Genomic DNA, 22423 nt, shown 5'->3' with positions numbered 1-22423 from the left:
TGTTAGCTACCTACATCTGTAACTCCAGCAATCCCATAGTATAACCTAGCAACTGCGCAGTAGTTTCCAGCGATCATCTTAGCACCCAAAAAAGTATAGTATTTGGCCTAATGGAACACATGGGAACCACATTACGAGTCACTTAGCAGCATTCAAGCATAAAGTTTTACATAAACTGAACACAGTGTAAAAATTCAGCAGTAGATTGTTTTACAACAGACTTTTTGCTTTTGAACCCTTTTTCAGAGACGAGGAATCAGTGTGTCCATGTCATTTGATTCCCTTCACAACAATCATGAATCAGCTGGTCTCGTGACAGCTTTGTGTGCATTCTCCTTAGGTCACCTTCCAGCTGCAGCCTGCCAGAGTCTACCTCGAAGACACCTTTGTTTACTACATCAAGACCCTGTTCTACACCTACATCCCCGACAGAGCTATGGCCTCAGCTGTAGCAGAGACCCAGAGGAGTAGAGAGCCTGGATCAGCCCCCGTCCTCCCTGAGCAGGTGCACTCTTCATAATTTAATGTCTAATTTAGGTACTGATGAGGCTTCATATTTTAGTCACTTGGTTTGCTCACTGCATTACATTATTATCACAGTGGTATGTTCAGCTTGGGCCAGACATACAGATAGCAGCATCCGACCTCATTATGGCTAAGAGAACAGTGATCCACGGTTGTGTTCCTGCACTTATGTCATCACGGTCACATCATGTAATGGTGAAATAATACTGTTAATGACAGGGATAAATGGTGATATTTATATTTTGGCAAATATCTGAAAAACAAAATAGTTCTCATGGCTAATATTGTGTTATCAATATCATCCAGGTGCTTCAGTCGATGCAGGCGTTGGTCAGCCCTGTGCGGCTGCAGAAGCTGACCATCCAGCCAGTCAACCTGCTGGTCAGCATCCATGCCTCCCTGAAGCTGTATATCGCTTCAGACCATACTCCTCTCTCCTTCTCTCTGTTCGAGAGAGGGCCACTCTGCACCACTGCCAGACAGCTGGTCCACGCTCTGGCCATGCACTATGCTGCTGGAGCCCTCTTCAGAGCTGGTAGGTCATGGACAGAGGGACACACACACACAGCTTTTTTGTCTCGCTCAAATGCAACGTACTCCCCTCTTGCCACATCACTTACCACATACGGCAAATGGTTCTGTAAGCCAGCTTGAGTTTCATATAGTCTCAACAGAGTGAGGATGTTGCACACACATTATTTACAGAGGGATAACAGGCTTTGTGCTTGAGTGAGAAATTCCATAATTTATTCTCTCTTAAGTCTAGGGTTGAGCTTTTGAGATGATTGCTACCATGAGCTCCAGGGGCTCCCGTTGCTTTGTGGCAGAAAGTGCAGTAGAACTATCTCACACCAGAAACTGAGTGGCTGGAAGCCCCCCAAAAAAGATTTTGATTCTCCTCTTATCGTAATTTACTGTTTTGTCATAAGGTTTGACTCACTGCTTCACACTCTGCGTGTAGGCAGGATGTTATGCTTAAAACGTGAACGGCCAGCAGCTCTAAGTCTGACTTATCAGGCCCTTTAAAGGCACCGTACCTCTCTCCTGCATTGTCCTCATGTCTAGTCAAAGCCTCCACACATGGTCTGATTTAACCCAGACATTTCCACATCAGAAATCAGCGTTCTGGCCGGATGCTTCCTTCCCACTGTCTCTCGTTAGAGCCCTCATTTCTGCTCGTATTTCAACACATCACCTCACCACATTCTCCTCTTCCTGAGTCATCATGGAGAGAGGGACTCCTGGAAGCATTGCATTCTGGGACTGATTAGCTTTAGGATCTACGGTACTACAATCACACACACACCCACAGGCGTAAATCCACGGTCTGCACATGCAAAGACTTATGGACATATGGATATTAAAAAGCATACACTGTCTATGCACACACTCAACTATATGCGTGTGTATGTCTGTGCTTAAAAGCATGACTCAGCCCTGTAAACATCAGCTCCTGTCAGGACTTATCGCTTTACCAAAACCACAACTGGGAGACCATGTAAAGCAGAAACAACCACTTGGCCCCACTGGAGTTGGTTACCTACCGTTAGAGTCCATCAGTCAAGAGCAAATTGACAGAGAATAAGAACAGAGCGTTGAGAAATGGCTATTTGATTTTTGTGATGCAATTGTCAGCGCATAAATTTCAATGAGCCGCGCCATAGGATGGAGACCCTACGGTTGAATGAGAGAGGTGAGATAGTAGGAGACTGTAAATCTAGCTGGGGCACACGTGATTTCATGCAGAGGTGTGTATGTCTGTATGCACCAGTGTATATGTGTATCTGTGCATGTGTTTGTGAATCTTTGTAGTGTTAAGAAATTATTCTGATAGAATGAACACAGTGTTAAACATATAAGCATAATGTGAAACATTTTCTGAGTTACTCTGTAAGCTGCTTTGACTGGAAGAGCCTTCACTTTAAACTGTTTTTGGCACGTAGGAGATAATGAAAGTGAGTTTACTCAAAGGGCTCGTATGTTTACTGTTCCTCCTATGAGTAGGTGGTTCAGAGGTGTTTCTTTTTATTTCCGTTACATGCAAAACTCCTTTCAGACGCGTAAAATATTATACAGTATGTTCTATACATTGTGTTTTACGTGGCCACCTCAGAAAACAATACAGTTAAAGTTCATTTATTTAAATATTTGCTTCCAGTCCAACTTTTTTCTTGTGAAGACAAACTGAAAGAGAAAAGTTTCTCGGGAAAACAGACGGACGGCTGTTTAGCAACTGTAGGCTAAAATGTCACTGAGGAAATGGAGATCCAATACTCTTCCGAATAGTTTATAAATTCCTTATTCTTAGTGACTAGTCAGCATGAGAAGAAGAAGAAGAAATATTCTGACACTACTAATAAATTAATTTAAAACAAATCTCCCAGCATTAGATTTATTACATACTATCAAACAGTAACGTTTTCCTGAACATTGTTGACCACATGAACGAGCACTCAGGCTGCAGTAATGTAGCGTTATTATACACAAATGTAACCATTCGACATCCTGTGTGGTTTGTCTGTCTCAGGTTGGGTGGTGGGGTCTCTGGAGATCCTTGGCAGCCCTGCCAGCCTGGTGCGGAGCATCGGTAATGGCGTGTCCGACTTCTTCCGCCTGCCGTATGAGGGTCTGACCCGAGGACCTGGAGCCTTTGTCAGCGGGGTGTCGAGAGGGACCACCTCCTTCGTCAAACATATCTCAAAAGGTAACACCATGTTCACAATCTTTGTTTGCTTTATTAATTGGATTTGTGTGCAAATACAATAATTAACAGTTTTCTATATTATCTGATAGACAGTTTCCATTTAGGTCGTCATCAGGCAGTGATGGCACGTTTGTTAGGATCAACTTGATGTGATGAATGAAATTAATCAAATTAAAGAAAATAAATAGCCATGGGTATGAGTAGGACATGTCCAACGGTGCATGAATCACAGGATTTCAAGATTTGTCAGAAGGTTCAAAGTATCCTTGAGCAAGCACTTAATTAATCTCCCACTGAGTATTGTGAGGCACTGTAACCACCTTCACGACCCACCTCTTGCTGGCAGTATTCATAATGTCATTGCAAACTCGGAGCAATGAATTTGAGCGAGGCACATGTGTGCAATCCGCTGCTGTGTTCAGGTACGCTGACGTCCATCACCAACTTAGCAACAAGTCTGGCCAGGAACATGGACCGCCTGTCTCTGGATGAGGAGCACTACACCAGGCAGGAGGAGTGGAGACGACAGCTACCAGAGAGCCTCGGGGACGGACTGAGGCAGGGGCTGTCAAGACTCGGCATTAGCTTGTTAGGTATGTGGGGATGCACTCCCTCTCACACACAAACACACACACGCACGCCTCTCATGTTTTCATCATTTTTACATGTGTGACTTGCATTCCTGAGGCTAATCAGTACTACTGTAGCACAATGACATAATATTTTTCTCGACTTCGTGGCCATCCCTCCAAATATCAGAATTATTTTAGCGGAACGATCCTAAATCTATTCCTGGTCCTGAAAATCACTTTTTTCTCTCACTCTATTAGTTATATTTTCAATAACACAACATAAGTGTTTCGATGACAAATGGCACAAATGACAGAAGCAGTGGAAAATAACAATGTTTTGTTCTCAGTCACGCAAATTAGTTACCGTGAAGAATCATTACAAGTAATACATGACCCCCAAGAAATACTTAGGTTTAAAATGAGCAATCAATATAGAGGTACTATTGTGTTGTGTTATTACTTTTTATAATCAAGCCCCACATATAATCCCTCTTGCCTCAACATCAGGTTACTCAATATGTAGGGAAATATGTTCTGCCCACACACAGTTCATCTGCTGTCCAAAGGCACACTCTGAAAGAGGCGCGCGCGCGCGCACACACACACACACACACACTCTGTGGTGTGCACAGTTAGAGAGAGCTATGAGACGGAGCAGTGGAGACAGCACAGCAGGGACTCAATAAACACCCAGAGAGCAATAAAACTCAAGTCCAAGCATATTGTCATTGAAACCAAACAGCTGCTCGCATCTCTGGGTTAGAGTGGATTATTATATCTGAGATGCACTGTAAATCACCACATCTGTGTCATACATAAAATGAATGGTCAGACATTTTCTGTAGGGCAAAAGAATGCCTGAATTCCTGTGATTCCCATTTATGACACTGGATTCTGTACATCTAACTCTGTTTCCCATGTCTCACTGAATTAAAATCACCACCTTGCCCCTTTGTTGTTTTAAAGTCTGTGTGCATCTTGCATTTTGTAATCGTGAGCCTTTTATTTGGTATTTATTAACAAAGCACATCAGAAGAGCAGAGAACAAAAACTTTTTCTCGTGTTTTACAGGAGCAATAGCAGGCATAGTGGACCAGCCCATGCAGAACCTCCAAAGGAACTGGGAGATGCAGAGCTCAGCCGGTAGCAAGGCCAAAGGGGTCATCTCTGGAGTGGGGAAAGGCATTGTGGGTGTTTTCACCAAGCCCATCGGGGGAGCAGCTGAATTGGTTTCCCAGACTGGATACGGTGAGTTCTGGATGGGTCAAAGATAACACCATCATGTTTTTCCCTTCTTTGGGCTGCTTTAGAAGCTGTGTTGTAAGGAAACTAAGAGCATAATTAGAGCATAACAACACAAACATGATGAACTCATTTGGAAACCAACTGTTAGTATAAAATCACTTAGGGCCACACAAAGCTAATACGTTCTCTATAATAGTTTTTTATTGTTTTCGTGTCTGGCAGGGAGCTCCATCATTTTGTGGTTAAATATCAAGCACAGGATACTGCACATGTTTGAAATTTGTTTGTTCATTTCACTTGAAATAATTTAAAGGACATTTGCAAATGAAGGCAAAATCTGTGATGTACGGATGCAAATATTTACACCCTTAACATTTTAACTGCCATACTGTATACTGAAGTGTTAGGAGAGATATGGCCATGCAGCGAGGTCAACAAATAGACCTTATGTATAACTTTCCAAGGAGAACTAGGAACAATAGTCTAAGAAACACATATAGGAATGAGTGCATCAGGAAATTCAATAATGGACGGACAATCTCTCCCTTCTCTCCTTCTAGACCTCTTAGGCAGGGGCCCGTGGTTATTAGGCCAGGCCAGCCCTCATTAGAGCAGGACCCAGGAGCGTGCTGCTGAGACACACACACACACACACACACAAACACACGCACTTGCCTAATAGTACATGCACAAACTCGTGCGCATACGGGACGTTAAGGCCTCTGGAGGTAGCGTGTTTTATTGGGGCCAGAAGGTTGGGGTAGAGGTGAGAAGTGGGTCAGAGGGTGTTGTGTGTTGGTGCTACCAGGTCTTAGCAACAGCACATAAACGACCATCGAGGTGAGCCGCTCCGTATAAGAGCAGTGACTCCCCAGGGACCTGGCTCTGATCTACCTGATCCTCTGAGCGTACACAGCACACACACAAACACAAACTTATGCAAATGCACATGGCCTCAGCAGAAAGACACACTCACTGGCACACCCATCAGTACTCACTGTGACAACATACACACAAAAAATGCCATCTGCCAGTAAGATAGGGAGATCAGCTGTATTGATTTGTGATGTAATTTTGTCACACTCCGTCCTCTCTTATGAAACACATGGATATTTCTCCACACACTCTTCCAATCACTCGCTCAGAGCTGAACAGTGTTGCAGCGTATCACTGCAGTGACATCATTAATGGAGCTCGCTGTGTTCTTTATGGCTCTGCTTTAACTACTTGATGACTTCACTGGCTCGCTGCTGCTGCCGCCGCTCTGCTGACAGCTAAATTGGACTGAAGGACTGACCACACGCACACGGGTTATGAACTGACTCTGACATGTACACACAAAATCCTCCTAATCATGTGTTTTTTTGTTTTTTTGGGGGGGTATGAATGTTACTTTGCTTTAATGCACACTCACACACTGACAGAAATGCTCTTTTCCATTAGATGTTTAAGTTAGAACGGAACCAGTCTTTCTTGTTGATTTGACATTGTGTTTAAATGCACGTCCATAATCCACAACGCTGTCAAACACAGACTATAAAATGTCCCTGATGCACTGATGCTGACTGTCTTGTTGTCTTCGTGTCTCTCCTAACAGGGATCCTTCATGGAGCAGGATTGTGGCAGCTTCCTAAACAGCTCTACCTGCCTGTAGAGGAGAAGTCGGCTCAGGCCCCGAACAGCCACCTTAAATATGTCTGGTATGACCCCGGAGACACTTTTGTCCAGCTCTTCTTTAGAAATGGGACATATTGTCTTGCCTTTGCTTTTATTGGACGCTCTCGAGAATCTGCTGTTCCACCTCTCATCGTTTTTGCTGTCTTATTTAAAATAACCTTGGAGAGTTTATTACCTACTTTCCAGAAAAAAAAAAAAGAAAAAAAAAAGTCTGGAAAGATGTTTGACCTTGATCCCACACATGGTAGCCAGCCTGCCCTCCCTTGCTCTCATCGAGCCATGTTAAAAGGTTTTTATAAGCACTCTGCCAAAGCCGCCAGCTAGAAATTGTTCTTGTTATTTAACAGTGAGTCTATCCAGAGATGTTTCCCTGTGCAATCTGATGGAGGAGAAACACCTTTCTTTGTATGTTGCAATGGTTTGGAGAGACTCAGTTTACAAAGGTCACATGTCGTGCCAAGCAGAAGGTTAACTTTGGGTCCTGCGCTGTAAAAGAAGAAAATGGCTTGAAGCGCTGCCGAATCTACAGAACTGCATCAGGTCGAGTGTTTCAGAGATTCCAGTATGCTCTCGCAGTGAAACCCTTAATATCGTCATAAAAATTTATGAGGCCTGTGTGTCCACAAGGTTATCAGGAGCTATGGAAAAGGCATTTATGGCATTTTATAATGAATTTTCTGCAGTTTGGTTTCCATAGCTATCAAACATTTACTTCTGGTAGCAGTCATCGCTGTCTCTCAACTGCCATGAGGAAAAAGGCCAAATTTTAAATACAATATTTCTTCAGGACATTCCACATTAGTTGCCGTTGCCCAAGGGGTGAGCAGTATGTTGTACTAAAGTTAGACAAAGATGAAAAAAGGGAAAAATATATGAATGCTGAGATAATGCTCCCCGGAGGTTTAATTCATGCTGTATTGCAGTCAAACTGGTTTCCATCAGGCGTCCATCAATTATTTTTACTACTACAGGTAGCCCAGACACTTGAGGGGTCAGGCTGTTTGAGCAGAGTAACACTGAACAGAACCAAAGTGTCCCTACTGTGGCCGCTTCAACATCTGCTCTGCAATGCACCTGCCTTCCAAAGTAAACAAACTGTCAGAGAAACATGACTGAACACTTCAGTTCCTGCACATATTATCGCCTGTCGGACACATGTGTAATAGGAACCACACAGAGAGCATGCAAAAATGTAAATTACAGGATGTATGCAGACACGTATGGTCACTTGTACGTGTGTGTTGAGGTTAGTTTGACGCTTTGTGCGGTCTTGTGTTTATAGGGAAAGTGTATATCTGAAGTTAGGAGGTCCGCCTAACTATGTGTAATTATACGTACGCACATATGTCGCATTCACGTGCTCCTTGGATTTCCCAGGTTGGGAAGTTGTTCTTCCGACTTCGTTGTGCTCATGTGCTGTTAAGTCAGAATGTGGAAACAACATGGACCCTACAAAGAAGATGTGTTGTATTTTATTGCTCAGAGCAGCCTAGAGTTGTTGCTGCACCAGTACATTCCCTGAAAAGCACTAAAATATTGCTTTACCTGACTTGTTAATCAGGGTTACTGCTCATACATTTTCTAACTTATCTAGGTCACTCTGCATGGACAGCAACTAAATGTTAGCCAAAAAAATGATATTCAACATGTGAGTTTGCACCATTAATCAAATGTTTCTTACCATCAAGGAAACATTTACTTTCATCCGCCATGTTTCTACATAGATGATGTCCAAAAAAAAAATTTTCTGACCTTCCGAGCGGTTGTTCTGTCTTGAATTTTCAGACGGGAACTAATTTTTCCGATTATTCCGACACCCACATTAATGCATTAATAATCCCTTCACGCAGGGGAAGTAATGTGGATGCATACACATCTTGATAAAGCATAACATTAAATGTGAATTTCCCAATCATTTCCGTCCAAATAATTGAATGTGTATGCCATAACTTGTTTTTCTGATGTACATCCCTCCCTGCTTGTTCTCTCTCTGACCACAGGAAGATGCTTCAGTCTCTGGGGCGACCGGAGCTCCACATGGCCCTGGAGGTGACCCTTGTGAGTGGGTCGGGTCAGGAGCATGCCGGCTGTCTGCTGCTCACCTCTGAGGTGCTGTTCGTGGTCAGTCTCAGTGAGGACACGCAGCAGCAGGCTTTCCCCATCACAGAGGTAACTGACAGTAACCTGGAATTAATGAAAAAGGTGTTCTACACACATCAGAAATGTCCTGACCAGACTGAAAAACAGCTCTAGGAACAGTCCAATGAACGTCTCTTTAGCGGTGTTGCTGTGCAGGCGTTGAAGTGAATGTTAATTCTCCTGTCCTCTGCAGGTGGAGTGTCAGCAGGAGCCAGGACAGCTTGGCCAGCTCACCCTCACCTTACAGCAACAGACAATAGCCAGTGACACAGAGGTGAGACTCTGAAGCTGAAAGTATTGGAGCTACATGGGGTCATATGGTGGAAAACGATGATATTGATGTGGAAATCAAAGAGAAATCATACAATGTCTAATTAATACACTGATTGTCAGTATATTATGTGCCAAGTATCCCTAATATTTTTCAGAAAACAATTATGCTTTGATTTGGTGGATATGACAGTTTAAAAAAACAATTTACTCATTTCAATTTCATCTTCTTTTATTCAGTTTTATTGTTATACTTATTCTCTATGTTTGCTATACTGTTGACTAATCCAGTAATGTGTTTGAAGACCACCAGATCAATATATTTCTCCCCATTTATTTTTTTTAAGCCACGCCACCCTTAAAGGGTCAGTACAACCATTTAGACACTTCATCTTCTTCCTATTGAATGTCGGTTTGATATTAGGGTGACTCAGCTTTGCATTGTGAGCACAGCTGTGAATAGCTGAATCGTCAAGGGGCAGTAACCAGGAACAGCACATATAAAATTCTTCCTACGTGTCGGCAACACAGCTCTCTTCGACAATTTCTCTGTCCGGTTAAAGGTTAACTCAGCTGCTGTGGTGTTGGGTTGGCATGACGGTATACTTTTACCTGACACACGATAGGACACCGCCTGCAGCAGAATCATCTCTCTGTCCTTCCTCAGGGTGACGGTGTTCGTGAGCGTCTGTCAGAGCAGCAGTATCGGCGCCTGGTGGATTACGTGATGAGAGCCTCCCAGTTTCTGTCCCCCTCCACTGCCTCCCTCCAGATGCAGCCAGCAGTGACTTTCGCCGAGCCACCACCCTCTGTCACCAAGTCTTACCGTTACCTGGTGGATCCGGCCTTTACCAAGGTGTTTGTCAGCAAGTTCAACATGGTAAAGAATAAAGCCTTGCGCATCGGATTCCACTGATACATGGTAACACACACTGGTGGCTTTCTGAGATTGATACGTATAAGATCAGGGCTTTGTTCCAATTCAAATTAAGCCTTAAAAAAAAAATCTTAGCATACTCTGTATTTTGTTTCTGAAAAGATAACTACCCATTTATGCAAAACATATCTGTTGAGTAAAGAAAAACCTGGTCATCCATGCCTTGGAATGTAGAGAATTCTTATAAACTGCCTTTGAAAAAGATATATTTTTTAATAACACAACAAATTCATCACATAGCCACAGAGAAATTCTGAGGGTCTAGAATCGGTTTTAATCACATAAATTAAGACATTTCTTTTGCTAGGACATTTTAATGAGCATAAACTGTAGTGAACACTAAAACAAATAAGATTTGTGTCAACTTTAAAATTAGGGCTCGTTCGGTCGGCGTGAAACCTATCTGCAGTGTTTCACTATGCGGAACAAGCTCTTGGTGTTTACATTCTCCATACAGCAACTGTCTCATGCCAGTGTTAAGTGCAATATTATACACATGTTGATGGACGCTAAAGATACCAGCTGTCAACCAAAATGTTTTTGTAGATGATGTAACATATTTGTTTGACAAGAACACTGTTCTTTGTAACCTCACATTGATGCCAAGATGTTTTTGTTGCACCACTGAGTTCTATGTAAAATGTATGTCTGTCGCCTTCAATGTATATATATGGATATTAATAGAGAAATGTTTTAATAAAAAATATAAAAAATTATAAGAAGTGTTCTATCATTGTGTACTATATCAGAAAAGAAATGTAATACCAGTACAGTCCATTACATTTGTCTTTAGCTGAGTAAAGGCAGTACTTTTTAATCCAGTCATCATGAGTTAGCGGGGGTTACCCAGGTTACACTGGGTTTTTAAACCCAGTGTAACAAATATTCTTACATCATGTATGAACCCGGCCTCACACTTCTTCCTCACCATCAAATTATCAGCAGCAGCTCTGTTTTCACTCATCATGCTCCGACAACAGTGTCAATCAACCTCATCTGTGTCGAAGTTGTGCTGCATGAAGTCAATTCTTACTCTTTGGTTTCAGTTCATGTTGCAGGCTCTTGTACCTCCTGCAGTGAAACATGAGTTTGGTTTATTTTTTGGAGGCAAAATGTTGTGACGAGCCATCGTACTGTTCACTTACTTACTGTCATTTCTGTTAAACTGTTTACTGTCTGCTCTGGAGGAGCCATGTGACTGCCTGTGACTGCGCTTGCTGCCTGCTGACTTGACGCTGCAGCACGAGGACGAGTCTGGAGGAGAGAGAGAAGGACACGAATCACATAATGAGATGAGTGTTAGGCAACTGCTCAGTCAGTCCCTTAAAAAATAATAAGAATATTAGAGAATTCAGCTACATGCATGGTTTTACTATAAAAACTAAACTCTTGGCTTTACTGTGTCTCCATATTGGTCATACATGTACTCTCAGGCCTTCATGCTGAGCTTGTCTCCACCATGAAGGAAACAGCAACGATCTCCATCTGTGTTCCTAATAGTCTCTCTTTTCTACCATCCCATTAAAACACATTTTGTACTATACTTCATTTCCAATCATCCACATTCATCACGGACTGGAACTAAGTCCTGCGTTAGCATTACGCTTCATTTGTATATCCCCGCAGCGTGGACTCTGACTAACTCCTGCACACAACATTGACACTTCATGGACAGGCTTAAGTTGTTGTTTTGGCCGGAGTTCCACATAATGAGACAGGTCTGACACGTGGAAGAGGGACGGTTTAACGATGCTTTGGTAACATCAGAGCCTTGGAAATTTAGCTCAAGTTTTACCGTGGGAACGGCAAAATGTCATTTCAATGTTATGGTTTCCTGATTTCACTCTTACTGACTACTTACTGTTATTCTAGCAGAGAGCAGTCAAAAGAGCTGGATATGGGCGTTTCACTGAGCCCTGGGAGAGAAAAGGGAGGGGGGCATGTTTGTGTACCTGAAGCTGTGGAGAACGAGGCTTCCAGCTGACTCTTCCTCCTCAGCAGCACCTCCTCTCTCTTCAGAGCTGCCATGTACTTGGAGTAGGACCACGACAGCTGAGGGAAAATGTCCAGATATCGAGTCAAATCTAACATGATTAGAAAAACGGTTCAGTTGGAGGATTGCATTTCTCCTTTATGGTCTGTGGTTGGAACTGATGAGGCCTTGTTTGGACTTCATGCTGTAATTGAGTTTATCTTCATCACTGCAGTTTTTATTTTAATATGTTGTGCTTTTCAGATAGTTACCAAATGAAATCATTTAATTTGGTTTGGCTTACTTTACACAAACACATCTTCAGCTCTATCTTCATAATGTTTCCCAGCTAGGAAGATCACAGTGGTCCTTACCGGCTGCGTGGGAGACAGCAGCACTCTGCTCTGTGTCCTCGACTGTTTTTTTCCACTTCCTCCCTCTTGTTGTTCTTCTACATCATCCATGTCATCGTCTGTGTCCTCCTCCTCTCTAAAGCTCAATTCTTGTGTCTCCCACTCTTCCTGTACAAAAGATTGAATTAAGTTTGTCTCTACCCAGGTTTTTACTGATGTAGTAATATTAGAAATGGTATAACCACATTCATATTTTCCTCACCTGGGCTCTCCTCCTCTCATCTTTTTCTTCTTCCTCCTCCTCTTCCTCTTTCCTCCTCTGTCTTCGCACTCTGGCTCTGTGTTTGACTCGTTTCTCCTGCAGTAGAGGAAGGAGTTGCTCCTCTCGGACACTGCTGCTCAGCTCTTGAAATTCGGGCCAAAACTTCAGCAATTCACTGAACACGGACATCTGCATGAACAGAACAAAAAGCACTTGCATAAAGAACATATACAGGGAAACATACAACGCAAACCATACTCTTAGACTAGTACACACACACACACTCAAACACACACACAACCTGTGCTTCTCTGAAGATGTAAGGGCCAAGCTTGTGGCGTTTCTCGAGAATGTCCTGGGCCTGTTCAGGGGGGATGTCTATCTGCAGGGTGGGGGGCATGGACGAGTTGATAAAACAGTTGATGATGGTGGAGATCTTCTGCTGGATGGTGGCCTCATCACTGTGAGAGTGACAAAGGTCCTAAAACAGGAGGAGAGTTGACAGAGGAGAAATGAAAGGTAGAATATGAACCATTTCCCACTGCTCCTAAAATAATTTCTTTATCATTTGAATTGAGAGGTGTGAAATAGGAAAAGAGTAAATTTAAAGATCCCATTTTTTAAATCTTATATCTGACAATGGAGGGAGAAAAGAAAGATGAGAGAGAAATGGCATATGACAAAGACCTCAGATCAGATTCAGACCCAAACTGCTGCCAGTACATTGCACCATTTATTTATTTTTTTCTTACCTTGTACCTCTGGACCTCCAGCCAAAAGAGCATGTCATTCTCCAGGAAGTCTCCCTTCAGGGAGACAAAGTGCTGGAATTGCACACAAGTGACAGGGTTGAGTAAGATCTGTCGAAAAAGGAGGATCTCTTTGGAGGAACTCATCCATAAGCCTCCGGCCTGCAGGTGGGCGAGACAGAGGACCCTTGGGTTTTAAGGTTACTGTAAACTGTAGGTTGAATTCCTTCAAGACCCCCCAGCCATGAATCAAATTAATAACAATGAATTTTTGCCTACTAGTGTAAACATTATAACAACAAAGAAAACATTATAAATAGAGCAGAAGAAGATCCAGTGCAGTGTGCTCTAGAACAGCAGTAAAGATGATCTGTGACCTATGAGTTATGGTCTTAGCTCACAGAAAACTGAGATAATGATACTCCGTTATTCAGAAAAACCTGCTCTTTGCCAATGATGAGATAATGACCATAAAGATGATAGTCAAAATCATGTATGAAAGATCCTTCCTGTAATCATCCTGCTTTAAATGTGAAATGCTCATGTTTTATATCTACGTTCTACTGTAGAGCTGAGATGAGAAGACGGGAACAGAGCTGCATGGAAAGCACTCCAAAGACTATTAAAAGAAGGTTAGTAATGCTGATGCTTTAATCTTATTTATCCTGGATCCAATTTGGGAAAACCAACCACAAGGCCAAAATGGTATTTGACACAGCCAGTGCTTGAAGCCAAGTCATGAACTAAATCACACATGCTTTCAGGCCAGGAAATGCCTTATTCTCTCCATTCAAAATATCCAGCTTTCCCAGAGGACTTCTCCTTACCTTCCAGGCTTTTCTCCCCGTTCTGCGTCGATGGTAGACGTGCTGTGAGAGCCTGTCTGCTGCTTTGGGCTACCACACACAGACACACACACATACACAAAGGTAAAAGTCAAGTCAACTAGGATTACCAGGGACAATGAACACCCCTCAAGCCTCTCCGCTCTACACTGCACACTGCTCTTTGTCATTGGCAGCTCTCGCTCCTTTTTTACCTTTAACCTTCGCTCAGTCTTCACTTCTAACTCCTCCGATCTCCTCCTAGAGAGATCTCTACCTCTTCGATGTCGTGTCTGTCCCCCACCCCCAATCTCCTCTGTCCTCCTCTTCACCTTTTTAACCAGCTTTTCCACCCCTCCACTCATCTCCTCTTCCAGAATGTAATGCCAAACTACGTCTACCTCTCATTACTAAATGACAGGATGCTTGTGACAAGGATAGTAAACTTGATAACATAATGAGGCAGAGCAACAGAATCTGCGGTGTTTGTGTTACCACTTGATGAGGCAACCGGAGAGAGCGACTGGACAGTGACAGCGTTTAGTGGTTTATCACATTGCAGAGCGGCTAATGTGTGTCTGACTTCTTATCTCTGTCCACTCTCAAGGCCTTTATACATCAGGGATCAAATGCTTTTAATGCTAACAGTGGTACTTATTACAAGTACAATTTATACAAGTTAGGAACTCAGAGTTAATAGTGGGCCAAAATTTCTTCCACTTTTTGAACAAAAAAGGTGGTCACTGTAGGAAATGACATATGTATTTCAAATCAAAGCAATATAAATAATTTCACGCATGTGTTATGCATAGAAAGGCTGAGAATAGTTACACAGTAGCCAAAACTATGATTAATGGACTTTGAAAAGTTGGAACACATCAAAACCGAAAGGTCATTGCTTTTAAGCATCAAATAATTCTGTATTTGTATGCTCTTCTAAATCAAAGTGACAGCAGCATAAACCCTCCATGCAATGCATGTTCACAAGCTCTGGGTGTGTCTGACCACCGATCATTTTGATATTTATGATATTTACTAATGACCTCACCACTGTTAGAGAGGCTACACAGCTGTGTCAGTGATCTGGATGCGTGTGACTGGGTTTAAAAATGACTAAGAGTCGACAGCCACACAAGTGGCTCTAGGATAGTTTACTTAGACACAGCAGTGCTTTGAGCTAAATGCTAATGTAAACACGCTACATGCTCACAATAGTAACACGGGGATGTTTAGCAGGTAAAGTTTAATACAGTCACAATCATAGTCTTTAGCATTTTAGCATGCTAACATTTGCTAATTAGTAGCTATTGGATAACATTAAAATTATAACATGTTGATAGGAAAATTTGAGGAATCATCAAAGGAATTACAGTTCATCCGAGGGGACCATGAATCTCTATATCAAATTTAAGACAGTCTATCCCAAAGTAATTGAGGTAATTCTCTCAAAACCACAAATGTCAACCTGCTGGTGGTGCTAGAGGAAAGGTCAAGGGATCACAAAAGCCTTTAGGATACTTCTCAGGGAACCAGGAATGTCTGCACAAAATTTGGTGCCAATCCATTAAATAGATGTTGAGCTATTTCTCAGGATGAGTAGGCTTTATCCTCTGAGGACCATGATTGTCTGTATATAATGTCATGGCAATCCATCCAATAGTTGTTGAGAAATTTCAGTCAGGACTAAAGTGGTGAACTGACCAACCAACAGAGGCTGCTAGCATGGCTAAAAATGCTTACATCTTTACTATATTTGTTTGGATAAAAATAAAAAAAGTACTTAAACTAACTTAAGTACCTACAGTAACTTCTGTTCTAACGCTACCGAACTGTAAATTTAATGACACCACCACCTATATAACCAGCAATGGCCGCTTGGTTGAATTTTAGCTGGTAGCCCTCTATAAATAGAATTAAATGTAAAAAATCGGGATGTCCACCTTTGGTTTGTCTTTCTGTCGCTCTGTGAACTCTGCCGTGGACAGAAACTGAGGCAGCCATGTTTTCTCAATGTGATTCCTAACGATGTCCTGGATCTCCACAACAACCAGGTTTGTGAGACAGTCTAACTTCAGACGCTCCAGTCCACCTGCCAGATGCAATATCTACACATAGCAAAAGGGAGAGAGAGAGAGAAGGAACATAAGGAAGACAGAGTCAAAGCCACAGCAGATGCAGATGGTTGCATGTGTGTTCATGTATTTGATATGAATACTAAAGAGGACTATTAGGCTGAGGAGTGTACATGTCTAAAGATTTCTATAAAACCACATGAAGACCATATTAGATGGTGGACAAATTCAGAAAAAAACTGCCCACAGTGGGAAACTTGCCTGAAAACTCCTCTCCTTCCCGATTCCTGCTGTGCTCTTTATCATTCCCACAATCCCTGCGTTCTCATCATCTTCCCTGTCTGCTTTCCGTCTTCATACATTGATCTGGCCATGTCTCCCCATTTATATATCCTTTATATTTTCTCTCATCTCATTTTGCACGCACACAGGCATGCATGCACATACTCTCTCACACGCAGGCCTCAGAAATGAGAACCAGTCGTGGCACTGGAGTAGGAGTCAGTAGATGAAAGGAGGCCAATATGTGACTGGATGACTGAGTGATTGAAAGAGTGAAGGGCCAAAGCAGTAAAGCTGTATGTCTCTACATTGCTCACGCAGATGAGAACCAACGCTGAGATGCAAGAGCAGCATGCAGACCCAATCCTGCAGAGTTAGGAGCACTAGATTTGGCATCTTCATTCAAATGCACAGTTATAATGATTATTTGGAGGGCATTTATGAGATGAGGATGACAAATGACAAAGGTCATGCACCAGAGTTCATGACAAAAAGTACAGTGGATGCCTCTCTCTGAACCAAGTGAGCTACAAAAAAACCCTAAAATCGAGGTTCTTCAGTGTCTATTATTTTAATATGTAGCTCATCTGATTTGACAAAAATACAAGGGAACACCTTGTATTTTGTACCACATACAAAATAACAATAGTAAATACCGCGTAGCAACTGTCTTTGGCTTCCCGGAAGAGAAAATTAGGCTCAGCGCTACATATCTCTTCTACTCATCCTGACTTTACACCATGCCCTCCTGCAGTAATCCTTGAATACAGAAACTTAATCTCAGACTATAAATGTCCGGAGAGATTTCATCCTACTGTCATTGTTACTGGAGCTCTTCCCTGGATCCAGATCACACTCCTCTCCTTCATCTCGTTTTAATTCTAACCATGTCTTCTCATCCCTGTTCCCTAACGGCCCCTGCTGAAAGAGCTGTCAGTATGAAGTCTGCAGGATGCCAAAGACGGGAGAGGGGAAACTTTATGAGAGCCACAGCAAACTCTGTTTATCACATGTGAAAGTTGAGCCTCAGCTAGAGCTCACATCCCATCTCAGGATTGTCATGGCATGGGTACCATGTTTCTACCCGCTTACTCTGTAGTGCTTTCCCAGGAACTTAACAATAATTTAAACTCAGTGGAGAGTACACAAAAATGGGTACAGGAAAATTGCCAAATACCAGTAAAATTGAACGTATTGTTTTTCAAATTGTGTAACATACATCATTCTGTTGTTCTGTTGAGGCAGGGCTGTCGGGGCCAAAGAAGTACATCCTGTTGAGGTATTTGGCTGCAATGTGAGAGGACCTCTCTTTTTTGACAGCCTTGTCCTTCTGAGGAGTCCTCCTGTACTGCTCTAAATCCAGCCAACATGTCAGATGAATACTGTGCAGAAACACGTTCAGAACACAAATGTTACTTTCACATAAACTTCAGCACAATATACTGCATACATCCTGCACCTTTTATAATCACATACAGTACATTGCTGTAAATATATTGTATATATGTTGCTGTGGAGGCATGTTGTAATTCTGAATTAGACAAAGGTCTGATTAAAAAAAAAAAACTATGTGTGTTCCAAAGCTCACCTGGCATCCTGATTCTGGAGGAAAGACATGAAGTGCCCAATCTCATGGCGGTGACGAAGTAAGGAACCTAGACGGTAACCTTGGTAATTTGGTGACACTGTGGACCAAGAATCAGTTGCTCGGGGGCCCTTCGAGAAGGGAGCAGAAGAAGCAGAAGGGCAGAGAGATGGCATGGACCCGGACTGCTGCACCTGTAGGGAGAGATACGGCAGGAAGTGGCAGAGAATAAGTGAGAGAGAAAGAGAAAAGAGGTGGAAAGAAATCAAGCAATAAAAAAAAGGGGAAAAAAACCTGGTGTGGTTCAAAACCCTTAACAGTGATTTTTCCACAACACTTCATGCCTAATACTGCCTCGTACATGTTCTAAAGTCACATGGAGCAATATGACACCATTGTAAATGGCACGTTCATGCCAAGTAATATAGTCTCATTAATGTTAGTTATAACATTAGCTGTTTTATGTTCACAGGTGTGTGTTTATTTACAGTTACCAACATTTTATTACTCTGTGGCGATCGTGGATGTTATCTGACCTGACCTGTTTCAGTCGGCACTGTGATTCCTCGTACACACTCTGGAGTTCACTGTACTCCCGACTTTCAACCCTGTGCACCTCCTCATGCACACGCACCTGGACATACAGACATAAAGATACAGACATAGAGCCAATTTTTGCTGCAATAATTAGCTGATTAATCAACCAGTCAACCTAAAGAAAATTAACTGACTCAAATATTTTAATAATCGATTCATAGTTGAGGTCATTTTCTTGGTTCTTCATTATAATAAAATGAATATTTTTGGGTTCTGGATAGTTGGTCGGTCAAAACAAGACATAATTTTTTAGAGAAGACCAAACAATTAATCAAGAAAATATAAAGCAAATATAAAGCAACATGTTTTATATATATATATATATATATATATATATATATACACAGCACGGTCCAAAAGTCTAGGACCACTTTATATGTATATATAAAGAGTACACAAATACAGAGTATATAGTGAAGAATTTTGCGTTTGTTTCATATAAGCTACAATTTTTTCAGCTTTACAATTTGAGTGAAGAGTTGAATCTGTGAGAATGTACATGAATTTCAGAATATCTTAGTATCTTTGGTCTGTCCTCCTTAGCTGGCATGGACTGCACAAGTTTGTGCTAAACCTGATGACCCATGTTGTCCCAGCATGGCTTTCTCAGTCTTCAGGTTCCCCCATAGATGTTCATGTTTGGGGTCATTATCCAGCTGCAGTATGAATCATTCTCTGCAGAGATGCAAACCAGAGGGAGTAGCATGTCTATGAAGAATGGAGTGGTACTTCTCCTTGGTAAGGGTGCAGTAGATTCGGTGCAGGTGTCCAACTCCAGAGAAGGCAAAACACCCCCAGACTTGAATATTCCCACTACCATGCTTCACTGAGCATTTGGCTTTGTTTCCCTCCCTGATGAGTGGTTTAGAAACTGCTTCTTGTCCTCTGAGACCACTACAAGGCCTTCTTATGAGTAGTTTTGCTGATTGGAGTCATATGTTCTTTATTTAGCAAATTCTGTATCTGTGATAAAGTTGCTTTTCTATCTCTCAGGGAACTTAGCTTGATGCGTTGATCTTCTGATGGTCTGGTCACTTTTGGTTCTGCCTGGCCGTGCTTTGGATACAACTGATCCAGTTTCTGCAAAGCGTTTTAGACTTCCATGCACTGCCCCCTTAGAAACCTTGATACTAGCCATGATTTGATGCTGAGAAAGTACTTACAGAAATCCACTTCCTCCGGATAGAGGGAGAGTGAATGAAACTGTGGGTGTACTAAGGTTACCTTCTGGAAGGACTCTTTGTCCATGCTGACCAGCAGTGTCCATGGCTGGAGCAGGATTTTCAGTGTGTGATCCTCAACCTCTTCAAACAGCTCCTCAAACGCTGGTATTAGTCTGTCGTACACCTTCCCTCTGATCTTTTCATCCACACCAATGCCCCTCCTGGCAGAAGTGTACAGATATGTGGAGTACAGGAGCTGGGGTGGGGGGGGTGGAGAGGATAATGTCATCACTTCAGAAACATTTCTCCTCACAACCGCCATCACTTTCATCATCACCAGTGTTCAGTGCTCTCATGCACAATAATCACTATCTCTCTCAATTTTCCACGTTTTGTTCTGTTGCAGCCTTATGCTAAAACCCTTTAGATTTCATTTTTTCCCTTATCAATCTACACTCAGTACCAAAAATGACAAAGCCAAAACAGAATTTTACATGAGGTAGAAAGAACTGCCTGTACAGCTCAGAGACAGGATTGGGTTGAAGCACAGATCTCGGGAAGGCTACAAAAAAATAAAACTCTGCTGCATTAAAGGTTTCCAAGAGCACAGTGGCCTCCATAATTCTTTAGTGGAAGAAGTTTGGAACAACCAGGACTCTTCCTAGAGCAGACTACCTGGCCAAACTGAGCAACTGGGGGCGAATGGCTTTGCAAAAAAAATATCTAAAGGACTATCAGACTGTGAGAAACAAGATACTCTTGTCTGATTAAACTAAGATTGAACTGTTTGGCCTAAATCCTAAGTGTCATGTCTGGAAGAAATCAGGCACCACTCTTCACCTGCCCAATACCATCCCAACGGTGAAGCATGGTGGTGGCAGCATCGTGCTGTAGGGGTTGTTTTTCAGCAGCAGGGACAAGCAGACTGGTCAGGGTTGAGGGCAAGTTGAACAGAGCAAAGTACAGAAATACTCTTAATGAAAACATGGTCCAGAGCACTCAGGACCTCAGACTGGTCCGAAGGTTTGCCTTCCAAAAGGACAATGACCCGAGGCACACAGCCAAGTCAAAGCAGCAGTGGTTTAGGGACAAATCTATGAATGTCCTTGAGGCAGCCAGCCACAGCTCCGACTTGAACCCAATTCGAACATCTCCGGAGAGGCCTAAAAATTGCTGTCCAATGACAGTCCCCATCAACCTGACAGAGCTTGAGAGCATCTGAAGAGAAGAATGGCAGAAAATCCTCAAATCTTGGTGTGCAAAGCTTGTCGCGTCATACCCAAGGAGATTCGAGGCTGTATTTGCTGCCAAAGGTGATTCAACTGAGTGCTGAGTAATGGGTCTGAATACTTATGTCAACGTGATATTTCAGTTTTTCCTTTTTAAGTAATTTGCAAAAATTTCTAAAACTGTGGCCTTGTCATTATCGGGTATTGAGTGTAGATTGATGAGGGAAAAAATGAACTTAAATTATTTTAGCATAAGGCTGCAACGTAACAAAATGTGAAAAAGGGAAGGGGTCTGAATAGTTTCTGAAAGCACTGTAAATGTCAGTCTTTTAACCCTGTTGGTAACGACACTATGGAAAGATCATCTAAATATCGTTCTTCTGGTGAAGTAAAGGTTAACTGAAGGAAAATGGATTTCATTGTGAGGTATTTTGGACCATACCACTCTGCTTTCCTCCCTGGTCCAGCTGTAGCTAGACAGGGTGGTTCTGGGTGACTGGACTGGCGCAGACTTGGGGTGGGGGGGATCTGACTCACTTGTTTTTATGGGGGTTTAAATCTCTCCACATAGTGACGGGTAAAGAGGGTAGAGAGAAGAAGCAAGGAGAATGGGAGTGGCAGGCCAAGATAACATGCAAAAATGGTCAGGTGCGTGTGTGCACAAAGAAGGGTAACAGAAAAAGTTACACTCAGTTTGTTTCACTGCCTTTTTGATTGTTTTGAGACATTTGTTCTCTGCAACTTCAGTTCATTGTTATTCATGATTTTGCCTTGCGTCCTTTCTAAAGAAGGCCTCTTTATCGCTCTGGATATTGTATTCTTCTGTGTTAAGCATCTTAATTTAAGTTTTAAATTGGCTATAATTATTCTTTTTCCACAAAAATGTGAGTTATATGAATATACCTATTGTTTATTACTTGAAATTATTTTGATGTTGTACAGTTGGCCTTGATGAAACTTGAAGAAACTTAAGAAAAAATCATGGAATCATAAAAATTATTGATCTAAAATAGTGTCTAGCTATTTTGTGGCTGCATAAAACAAAATCATCATAAGATGAGTGTTTTATGACAGGAAAACCCCCACAGATGCAGCAAGGTACCAGAAACTATATGATGTACCAGAACTGAGCTCAACACTAAGTAGTGACATCTTAGCAAATGCTCAGTCCCAGATTGAGACTGCAAAAAGACACATTCTGTTGAACCATATACTGACAAAAAGTTCAAAACACACTATGCATTTCATTTATTTGTAAAACAGAGA

At 42.2% G+C, this 22423-nt stretch overlaps 2 protein-coding genes across 4 annotated transcripts in view; one reads left to right on the top strand and one right to left on the bottom strand.

The window, feature by feature from the left end:
- Positions 1-10435, top strand: part of LOC120784419 (vacuolar protein sorting-associated protein 13B-like) — a 339421-nt gene extending 328986 nt beyond the window's left edge. For all 3 annotated transcript variants that reach the window (XM_040118221.1, XM_040118219.1, XM_040118222.1), the window contains exons 60-68: positions 341-505; positions 832-1060; positions 3053-3229; positions 3652-3822; positions 4873-5049; positions 6644-6746; positions 8724-8892; positions 9056-9136; positions 9800-10435. In XM_040118221.1, the coding sequence (XP_039974155.1) occupies positions 341-505; positions 832-1060; positions 3053-3229; positions 3652-3822; positions 4873-5049; positions 6644-6746; positions 8724-8892; positions 9056-9136; positions 9800-10048 (1521 nt within the window). In that variant the 3' untranslated portion in view covers positions 10049-10435. The remainder of the gene's footprint in view (positions 1-340; positions 506-831; positions 1061-3052; positions 3230-3651; positions 3823-4872; positions 5050-6643; positions 6747-8723; positions 8893-9055; positions 9137-9799) is intronic.
- Positions 10436-10748: 313 nt separating this feature from the next.
- LOC120783943 (regulator of G-protein signaling 22) overlaps positions 10749-22423 on the bottom strand; it is a 17773-nt gene continuing 6098 nt past the window's right edge. Inside the window, exons 11-23 of the mRNA XM_040117349.1 lie at positions 19990-20184; positions 18710-18802; positions 18172-18362; positions 17803-17965; positions 16170-16334; positions 14233-14301; positions 13409-13567; positions 12958-13137; positions 12657-12845; positions 12416-12562; positions 12022-12121; positions 11219-11323; positions 10749-11140 (exon numbers count right to left, since the gene is read on the bottom strand). Of these exons, the coding sequence (XP_039973283.1) occupies positions 11112-11140; positions 11219-11323; positions 12022-12121; positions 12416-12562; positions 12657-12845; positions 12958-13137; positions 13409-13567; positions 14233-14301; positions 16170-16334; positions 17803-17965; positions 18172-18362; positions 18710-18802; positions 19990-20184 (1785 nt within the window). The 3' untranslated portion in view covers positions 10749-11111. The remainder of the gene's footprint in view (positions 11141-11218; positions 11324-12021; positions 12122-12415; positions 12563-12656; positions 12846-12957; positions 13138-13408; positions 13568-14232; positions 14302-16169; positions 16335-17802; positions 17966-18171; positions 18363-18709; positions 18803-19989; positions 20185-22423) is intronic.

Source organism: Xiphias gladius, chromosome 22, assembly GCF_016859285.1.
Source record: "Xiphias gladius isolate SHS-SW01 ecotype Sanya breed wild chromosome 22, ASM1685928v1, whole genome shotgun sequence".
NCBI classification, from domain to species: Eukaryota; Metazoa; Chordata; class Actinopteri; order Istiophoriformes; family Xiphiidae; genus Xiphias; species Xiphias gladius.
This window is presented reverse-complemented; position numbering and strand designations above follow the sequence as displayed.